Raw genomic sequence first — 10,335 nt, forward strand, 5'->3', positions numbered from 1 at the left:
TGAGCTGTAGTCAATGAACAGCATTCTCACATAGGTGTTTCTTTTGTCCAGGTGGGTCAGGGCAGTGTGGAGTGCAATAGAGATTGCGTCATCTGTTGATCTGTTAGAGCAGTGTGGAAATTGGAGTGGGTCTAGGGTTTCTGGGATAATGGTGTTGATATGAGCCATGACCAGCCTTTCAAAGCACTTCATGGCTACAGGCGTGAGTGCTTTACGGGTCGGTAGTAATTTAGGCAGGTTGCCTTTGTGTTCTTGGGCACAGGGACTATGGTGGTCTGCTTGAAACATGTTGGTATTACAGACTCAATCTGTGACATGTTGAAAATGTCGGTGAAGACACCTGCCAGTTGGTCAGCACATGCCCGGAGTACACGTCCTGGTAATCCGTCTGGCCCTGCGGCCTTGTGAATGTTGACCTGTTTAAAGGTCTTACTCACGTCGGCTACTTAGAGCGTGATCACACGGTCGTCCATGACAGCTGATGCTCTCATGCATGCCTCAGTATTGCTTGCCTCAAAGCTTGAACATAGAAGTGATTTAGCTCGCCTGGTAGGCTCGGGTCACTGGACAGCTCACGGCTGTGCCACATAAGACGAGTGTCGTAGCCGGTGTGAGTACGTATTCAATCTAGTCCAGTCTGTAGTGTTGTCTCTAGTCCAGTCTGTAGTGTTGTCTCTACTCCAGTCTATAGTGTTGTTGTCTCTAGTCCAGTCTGTAGTGTTGTTCTCTACTCCAGTCTATAGTGTTGTTGTCTCTAGTCCAGTCTGTAGTGTTGTTTCTCTAGTCCAGTCTATAGTGTTGTTGTCTCTAGTCCAGTCTATAGTGTTGTTGTCTCTCTAGTCCAGTCTGTAGTGTTGTTTGTCTCTAGTCCAGTCTATTGTGTTGTCTCTAGTCCAGTCTGTAGTGTTGTCTCTAGTCCAGTCTATAGTGTTGTCTCTAGTCTAGTCTATAGTGTTGTCTCTAGTCCAGTCTGTAGTGTTGTCTCTAGTCCAGTCTGTAGTGTTGTCTCTAGTCCAGTCTGTAGTGTTGTCTCTAGTCCAGTCTATAGTGTTGTCTCTAGTCCAGTCTATAGTGTTGTCTCTAGTCCAGTCTATAGTGTTGTCTCTAGTCCAGTCTATAGTGTTGTCTCTAGTCCGGTCTATAGTGTTGCCACTAGTCCGGTCTATAGTGTTGCCACTAGTCCAGCTCTATAGTGTTGTCTCTAGTACCAGTCTATAGTGTTGTTGTCTCTAGTCCTGTCTATAGTGTTGTTGTCTCCTAGTCCAGTCTATAGTGTTGTTTCTCTAGTCCAGTCTATAGTGTTGTCTCTGCCACCAGTCTGTAGTGGTGTTGTCTCTACATCCAGTCCAGTGGTGTGTGTTGTTCTCTAGTCCAGTCTATGGTGGTGTTGTCTCTACTCCAGTCTATGGTGGTGTTGTCTCTAGTCCAGTCTATGGTGGTGTTGTTCTCTACGTCCAGTCTATAGTGGTGTTGTCTCTAGTCCAGTCTATAGTGGTGTTGTCTCTAGTCCAGTCTATAGTGGTGTTGTCTCTAGTCCAGTCTGTAGTGGTGCTGTCTCTAGTCCAGTCTGTAGTGGTGTTCTCTAGTCCAGTCTATAGTGTTGTTGTCTCTAGTCCAGTCGATAGTGTTGTTGTCTCTAGTCCAGTCTATAGTGTTGTTGTCTCTAGTCCAGTCTATAGTGTTGTTGTCTCTAGTCCAGTCTATAGTAGTGTTGTCTCTAGTCCAGTCTATAGTAGTGTTGTCTCTAGTCCAGTCTATAGCAGTGTTGTCTCTACTCCAGTCTATAGTGTTGTCTCTAGTCCAGTCTATGGTGGTGTTGTCTCTACTCCAGTCTTTGGTGTTGTGTTGGTCCCCTCTAGCTGTTCACTGGTCTCAGATCCCCGACGAGGTCTGCTCCTCTTCGGTCCCCCAGGCAACGGAAAGACCATGCTGGTGAGTCAAACATTTGTGACCATCAAATGACATCACATGGTGTTGACGACATTATGCCTCTTTCTCATGATAATAAATGTATCTATTGTGTCTCTCTACCCAGGCCAAAGCAGTAGAAATGAAGTCCTCTTTCTCACGATCATGATTGATCTGTTTTGACCCTCTACCCAGGCCAAAGCAGTAGAAATGGAGTCCTCTTTCTCATGATAATGATTGATCTGTTCTTGTCCCTCTACCCAGGCCAGAAGCAGTAGAAATGGAGTCCTCTTTCTCATGATTATGATTGATCTGTTTTGACCCTCTACCCAGGCCAAAGCAGTAGAAATGGAGTCCTCTTTCTCATGATAATGATTGATCTGTTTTGACCCTCTACCCAGGCCAAAGCAGTAGAAATGGAGTCCTCTTTCTCATGATAATGATTGATCTGTTTTGACCCTCTACCCAGGCCAAAGCAGTAGAAATGGAGTCCTCTTTCTCATGATAATGATTGATCTGTTTTGACCCTCTACCCAGGCCAAAGCAGTAGAAATGGAGTCCTCTTTCTCATGATAATGATTGATCTGTTTTGACCCTCTACCCAGGCCAAAGCAGTAGAAATGGAGTCCTCTTTCTCATGATAATGATTGATCTGTTTTTACCTCTACTGCAGGCCAAAGCAGTAGACATGGAGTCCTCTTTCTCATGATAATGATTGATCTGTTTTTCCTCTACCCAGGCCAAAGCAGTAGAAATGGAGTCCTCTTTCTCATGATAATGATTGATCTGTTTTTCCCTCTACCCAGGCCAAAGCAGTAGAAATGGAGTCCTCTTTCTCATGATAATGATTGATCTGTTTTACCCTCTACCCAGGCCAAAGCAGTAGAAATGGAGTCCTCTTTCTCATGATAATGATTGATCTGTTTTGACCCTCTACCCAGGCCAAAGCAGTAGAAATGGAGTCCTCTTTCTCATGATAATGATTGATCTGTTTTGACCCTCTACCCAGGCCAAAGCAGTAGAAATGGAGTCCTCTTTCTCATGATAATGATTGATCTGTTTTGACCCTCTACCCAGGCCAAAGCAGTAGAAATGGAGTCCTCTTTCTCATGATAATGATTGATCTGTTTTGCCCTCTACCCAGGCCAAAGCAGTAGAAATGGAGTCCTCTTTCTCATGATAATGATTGATCTGTTTTTCCCTCTACCCAGGCCAAAGCAGTAGAAATGGAGTCCTCTTTCTCATGATAATGATTGATCTGTTTTTCCCTCTACCCAGGCCAAAGCAGTAGAAATGGAGTCCTCTTTCTCATGATAATGATTGATCTGTTTTTCCCTCTACCCAGGCCAAAGCCGTAGCCATGGAGTCCCATGCCACCTTCTTTAACATCAGTGCCTCCAGTCTGACCTCTAAATGGGTGAGGAGTCTTAAGACTGTGGTCATTTACTGTGTCCAAAATGGCACCCTTATTCTCTGGGTAGTGGACTACTGTTGACCAGGGTAGTGGACTACTGTTGACCAGGAGTAGTGGACTACTGTTGACCAGGGTAGTGGACTACTGTTGACCAGGGTAGTGGACTACTGTAGACCAGGGTAGTGGACTACTGTTGACCAGGGTAGTGGACTACTGTAGACCAGGGTAGTGGACTACTGTTGACCAGGGTAGTGGACTACTGTTGACCAGGGTAGTGGACTACTGTAGACCAGGGTCTATAGGGTAGTGGACTACTGTTGACCAGGGTAGTGGACTACTGTAGACCAGGGTAGTGGACTACTGTTGACCAGGTCTATAGGGTAGTGGACTACTGTTGACCAGGGTAGTGGGACTACTGTTGACCAGGGTCTATAAGGTAGTGGACTACTGTAGACCAGGGTCTATAGGGTAGTGGACTACTGTTGACCAGGGTAGTGGACTACTGTAGACCAGGGTAGTGGACTACTGTTGACCAGGGTCTATAGGGTAGTGGACTACTGTTGACCAGGGTCTATAGGTAGTGGACTACTGTTGACCAGGGTCTATAGGGTAGTGGACTACTGTAGACCAGGGTAGTGGACTACTGTCGACAGGGTAGTGGACTACTGTTGACCAGGGTCTATAGGGTAGTGGACTACTGTTGACCAGGGTCTATAGGGTAGTGGACTACTGTTGACCAGGGTAGTGGACTACTGTTGACCAGGTCTATAGGGTAGTGGACTACTGTTGACCAGGGTAGTGGACTACTGTTGACCAGGGTAGTGGACTACTGTTGACCAGGGTAGTGGACTACTGTTGACCAGGGTAGTGGACTACTGTTGACCAGGGTCTATAGGGTAGTGGACTACTGTTGACCAGGGTCTATAGGGTAGTGGACTACTGTTGACCAGGGTCTATAGGGTAGTGGACTACTGTTGACCAGGGTCTATAGGGTAGTGGACTACTGTTGACCAGGGTAGTGGACTACTGTTGACCAGGGTAGTGGACTACTGTTGACCAGGGTAGTGGACTACTGTTGACCAGGGTAGTGGACTACTGTTGACCAGGGTCTATAGGGTAGTGGACTACTGTTGACCAGGGTCTATAGGGTAGTGGACTACTGTTGACCAGGGTCTATAGGGTAGTGGACTACTGTTGACCAGGGTCTATAGGGTAGTGAACTACTGTAGACCAGGGTAGTGGACTACTGTTGACCAGGGTAGTGGACTACTGTTGACCAGGGTCTATAGGGTAGTGGACTACTGTTGACCAGGGTCTATAGGGTAGTGGACTACTGTTGACCAGGGTAGTGGACTACTGTTGACCAGGGTCTATAGGGTAGTGGACTACTATTGACCAGGGTCTATAGGGTAGTGGACTACTGTTGACCAGGGTCTATAGGGTAGTGGACTACTGTTGACCAGGGTCTATAGGGTAGTGGACTACTGTTGACCAGGGTAGTGGACTACAGTAGACCAGGGTCTATAGGGTAGTGGACTACTGTTGACCAGGGTCTATAGGGTAGTGGACTACTGTTGACCAGGGTCTATAGGGTAGTGGACTACTGTTGACCAGGGTCTATAGGGTAGTGGACTACTGTAGACCAGGGTCTATAGGGTAGTGGACTACTGTAGACCAGGGTCTATAGGGTAGTGGACTACTGTTGACCAGGGTCTATAGGGTAGTGGACTACTGTTGACCAGGGTCTATAGGGTAGTGGACTACTGTTGACCAGGGTCTATAGGGTAGTGGACTACTGTTGACCAGGGTAGTGGACTACTGTAGACCAGGGTCTATAGGGTAGTGGACTACTGTTGACCAGGGTAGTGGACTACTGTAGACCAGGGTCTATAGGGTAGTGGACTACTGTTGACCAGGGTCTAGTAGGGCTAGTGTGACTACTGTTGACCAGGGTAGTGGACTACTGTTGACCAGGGTCTATAGGGTAGTGGACTACTGTAGACCAGGGTAGTGGACTACTGTCGACCAGGGCCTATAGGGTAGTGGACTACTGTTGACCAGGGTAGTAGACTACTGTTGACCAGGGTCTATAGGGTAGTGGACTACTGTAGACCAGGGTCTATAGGGTAGTGGACTACTGTTGACCAGGGTCTATAGGGTAGTGGACTACTGTAGACCAGGGTCTATAGGGTAGTGGACTACTGTTGACCAGGGTCTATAGGGTAGTGGACTACTGTAGACCAGGGTCTATAGGGTAGTGGACTACTGTTGACCAGGGTCTATAGGGTAGTGGACTACTGTTGACCAGGGTCTATAGGGTAGTGGACTACTGTTGACCAGGGTCTATAGGGTAGTGGACTACTGTTGACCAGGGTCTATAGGGTAGTGGACTACTGTAGACCAGGTGTAGTGGACTACTGTTGACCAGGGTAGTGGACTACTGTTGACCAGGGTCTATAGGGTAGTGGACTACTGTTGACCAGGGTCTATAGGGTAGTGGACTACTGTAGACCAGGGTATATAGGGTAGTGGACTACTGTAGACCAGGGTAGTGGACTACTGTAGACCAGGGTCTATAGGGTAGTGGACTACTGTTGACCAGGGTAGTGGACTACTGTTGACCAGGGTCTATAGGGTAGTGGACTACTGTAGACCAGGAGTAGTGGACTACTGTTGACCAGGGTCTATAGGGTAGTGGACTACTGTAGACCAGGGTCTATAGGGTAGTGGACTACTGTTGACCAGGGTCTATAGGGTAGTGGACTACTGTTGACCAGGGTAGTGGACTACTGTAGACCAGGGTCTATAGGGTAGTGGACTACTGTAGACCAGGGTCTATAGGGTAGTGGACTACTGTAGACCAGGGTCTATAGGGTAGTGGACTACTGTAGACCAGGGTAGTGGACTACTGTTGACCAGGGCCTATAGGGTAGTGGACTACTGTTGACCAGGGTAGTGGACTACTGTAGACCAGGGTAGTGGACTACTGTAGACCAGGGTCTATAGGGTAGTGGACTACTGTTGACCAGGGTCTATAGGGTAGTGGACTACTGTTGACCAGGGTCTATAGGGTAGTGGACTACTGTAGACCAGGGTCTATAGGGTAGTGGACTACTGTTGACCAGGGTCTATAGGGTAGTGGACTACTGTAGACCAGGGTCTATAGGGTAGTGGACTACTGTAGACCAGGGTCTATAGGGTAGTGGACTACTGTTGACCAGGGTCTATAGGGTAGTGGACTACTGTAGACCAGGGTAGTGGACTACTGTTGACCAGGGTAGTGGACTACTGTTGACCAGGGTCTATAGGGTAGTGGACTACTGTCGACCAGGGCCTATAGGGTAGTGGACTACTGTAGACCAGGGTCTATAGGGTAGTGGACTACTGTTGACCAGGGTCTATAGGGTAGTGAACTACTGTAGACCAGGGTAGTGGACTACTGTTGACCAGGGTAGTGGACTACTGTTGACCAGGGTAGTGGACTACTGTAGACCAGGGTAGTGGACTACTGTTGACCAGGGTAGTGGACTACTGTAGACCAGGGTAGTGGACTACTGTAGACCAGGGTAGTGGACTACTGTAGACCAGGGTAGTGGACTACTGTAGACCAGGGTAGTGGACTACTGTAGACCAGGGTCTATAGGGTAGTGGACTACTGTTGACCAGGGTAGTGGTCTACTGTTGACCAGGGTCTATAGGGTAGTGGACTACTGTAGACCAGGGTAGTGGACTACTGTAGACCAGGGTAGTGGACTACTGTAGACCAGTGGGTAGTGGACTACTGTTGACCAGGGTAGTGGACTACTGTAGACCAGGGTCTATAGGGTAGTGGACTACTGTTGACCAGGGTCTATAGGGTAGTGGACTACTGTAGACCAGGGTCTATAGGGTAGTGGACTACTGTAGACCAGGGCCCATGTAGAAATATGTCCCAACTAGTGGATTAGCTAACTAGTTGTATCTGTTTATTGATACTTAAACTGATCGTCTTTAAACTGCTTTATGAACTCTTTTAAAACCACTTTATAAAGTCGCCCTTTACCTTCCAGTGTAAAGTGTTCGTCGTTGTACTTGAGTGACCTCTGACCTGTATCTCTCCTTCCCAGGTGGGAGAGGGAGAGAAGCTGGTCAGAGCTCTGTTTGCTGTGGCCAGAGAACTACAGCCTGCCATCATCTTCATTGGTTGGTTTGAGTGATTTTACTCTCTACTCAATATCATCAATCAGTGATCTGACGTCCAACATTAACATTTGAACTTGACATGTTCCATTGTTTTTTGTTGTTAGTCTAGGACTAGGCTTTTCGTCTGTCCAAAGAAACCGACCGTTCATTACATTCGTTTAATTGTAATAATGGATTGGACTTTTATAGCGACTTTCTAGATAATGAGGTACTCGAAGCCCTTTACATAGTAAGGGGTGAATTGGACTAGTTGAAGATGCAGAAATCACTCTGCCATTTCCTGGTAGCTTATATTCCAAAGGTTTTGCCTAATTTCAGTTTATGTGACTAAACAAGCAAGTATAGTGTAGAGAATCATTGTACCATCTAAACCGCTGTGAAATATATTTTCCCTAAGCATAAATATTGTATTTTCAGCTGTTCGTAGCTGGTGTACAAAACCGAAAGTAAAAGACGCAAAAACTAAACATAAGAACGAGAAGCATAGAACTAGCTCACATAGAACAGATCTACTGCTTCTTAGACAGGCTGTCAATGAGAGTGACAGATCTATAACACACATTTCTATGTGAATTTTTTTCAGGTCGTCCAAAAAAAAGGGACATTTTTACAGCTTTTAATAAAAATGTTTTACCCTAGTTGTTTGTTTCTGAGAGACTGAACAGACAGTAGCTGTTCATTGACGTTATGATCCCTGTCTGTTTGCCGTCCTCCCAGATGAGATCGACAGCCTGCTCTGTGAGAGGCGGGAAGGAGAACACGATGCCAGTCGGCGTTTAAAAACAGAGTTTCTCATACAGTTTGACGGGGTAAGACCAACGACCATTTTAGTTATGTCACGGTAATGTTACTCCCGTCTGCAATTATCAACGGCAGTTGCAATGTCTGTGTACTGTTTAATGAGTGTTTCCTGTATGGGTTACTAATGAGCTATAAAAGACCTTATGAGTGTTTCCTGTATGGGTTACTAATGAGCTATAAAAGACCTTATGAGTGTTTCCTGTATGGGTTATTAATGAGCTATAAAAGACCTTATGAGTGTTTCCTGTATGGGTTACTAATGAGCTATAAAAGACCTTATGAGTGTTTCCTGTATGGGTTACTAATGAGCTATAAAAGACCTTATGAGTGTTTCCTGTATGGGTTACTAATGAGCTATAAAAGACCTTATGAGTGTGTTTCCTGTATGGGTTACTAATGAGCTATAAAAGACCTTATGAGTGTGTTTCCTGTATGGGTTACTAATGAGCTATAAAAGACCTTATGAGTGTGTTTCCTGTATGGGTTATTAATGAGCTATAAAAGACCTTATGAGTGTTTCCTGTATGGGTTATTAATGAGCTATAAAAGACCTTATGAGTGTTTCCTGTATGGGTTACTAATGAGCTATAAAAGACCTTATGTACACTACGTGACCAAAAGTATGTGGACAGCTGCTCATCGAACATCTCATTCCAAAACCATGGGTATTCGTGTGGAGTTGGTCCCCCCTTTGCTGCTATAACAGCCTCCACTTTTCTGGGGAGGCTTTCCACTAGATGTAGGAACATTGCTGCTATAACAGCCTCCACTCTTCTGGGAAGGCTTTCCACTAGATGTAGGAACATTGCTGCTATAACAGCCTCCACTCTTCTGGGGAGGCTTTCCACTAGATGTAGGAACATTGCTGCTATAACAGCCTCCACTCTTCTGGGAAGGCTTTCCACTAGATGTAGGAACATTGCTGCTATAACAGCCTCCACTCTTCTGGGAAGGCTTTCCACTAGATGTTGGACCATTGCTGCTATAACAGCCTCCACTCTTCTGGGAAGGCTTTCCACTAGATGTAGGAACATTGCTGCTATAACAACCTCCACTCTTCTGGGAAGGCTTTCCACTAGATGTAGGAACATTGCTGCGGGACTTGCTTCCATTCAGCCATAGGCTCATTAGTGAGGCTGTCCACTGATGTTGGGCGATTGAGGCTTGGCTCGCAGTCGGCATTCCGATTCATCCCAATGGGGATCAATGGTGTTGAGTTCAGGGCTCTGTGCAGGACAGTCAAGTTCTTCCACACCGATTGCGACAAACCATCTGTATGGACCTCGCTTTGTGCACAGGGGGGCATTGTCATGCTCAAACAGGAAAGGGCCTTCCCCAAACTGTTGCCACAAAGTTGGAAGCACAGAATCGTCTAGAATGTCATCGAATGCTGTAGCGTTAAGATTACCCTTCACTGAAACTAAGGGGCCCAAACCATGAAAAACAGCCCCAGACTATTAGTCCTCCTCCACCAAACTTTACAGTTGGTACTATGCATTGGGGCAGGTAGCGTTCTCCTGGCATCCTCCAAACCCAGATTCATCCATCGGACTGCCAGATGGTGAAGCGTGATTTATCACTCCAGAGAACGTGTTTCCACTGCTCCAGAGTCCAATGGTGGGGATCTTTACACCACTCCAGACGACGCTTGGCATTGCGCATGGTGATCTTAGACTTGTATGTGGCTGCTCGGCCGTGGAAACCCATTTCATGAAGTTCCCGACTAACAGTTCTTGTGCTGACGTTGCTTCCAGAGGCAGTTTGGAACTTGGTATTGAGTGTTACAACCGAGTTGCAACTGAGGAAAGATGATTTTTATACGCTTCAGTACTCAGCGGTCCCGTTCTGTGAGTTTGTGTGGCCTACCACTTCGCGGCTGAGCCGTTGTTGATCCTAGACGTTTCCACTTCGCAATGTAGGAGTGCAATGCAACAGTCTCCTGGATGCTTGTATCTATGGTATCCTTCAACAGTCTCCTGGATGGTTGTGTATCTATCGTATCCTTCAACAGTCTCCTGGATGGTTGTATC

The 10,335-nt window shown here is 46.6% G+C and overlaps 1 protein-coding gene across 1 annotated transcript; it reads left to right on the plus strand.

Moving 5' to 3' along the window:
• The first annotated feature begins 1,460 nt into the window (after positions 1-1,460).
• On the plus strand, positions 1,461-8,594 carry LOC135538453 (spastin-like). Its single transcript, XM_064964352.1, has 4 exons — positions 1,461-1,932; positions 3,254-3,325; positions 7,429-7,504; positions 8,222-8,594. Exons 1-4 carry the CDS (start codon positions 1,927-1,929, stop codon positions 8,347-8,349), a joined length of 282 nt encoding a protein of 93 aa, XP_064820424.1. The 5' UTR covers positions 1,461-1,926; the 3' UTR covers positions 8,350-8,594.
• Positions 8,595-10,335: the final 1,741 nt, after the last annotated feature.

The sequence above is a fragment of the Oncorhynchus masou genome, unplaced genomic scaffold, assembly GCF_036934945.1.
Source record: "Oncorhynchus masou masou isolate Uvic2021 unplaced genomic scaffold, UVic_Omas_1.1 unplaced_scaffold_9663, whole genome shotgun sequence".
In the NCBI taxonomy this organism is placed as follows: Eukaryota; Metazoa; Chordata; class Actinopteri; order Salmoniformes; family Salmonidae; genus Oncorhynchus; species Oncorhynchus masou.

Coding starts and splice junctions, on each gene's coding strand:
- LOC135538453 (XM_064964352.1), top strand. Junction 3,326..7,428: donor CCAGTCTGACCTCTAAATGG/GTGAGGAGTCTT, acceptor TCTCCTTCCCAG/GTGGGAGAGGGAGAGAAGCT. Junction 7,505..8,221: donor GCCTGCCATCATCTTCATTG/GTTGGTTTGAGT, acceptor CCGTCCTCCCAG/ATGAGATCGACAGCCTGCTC.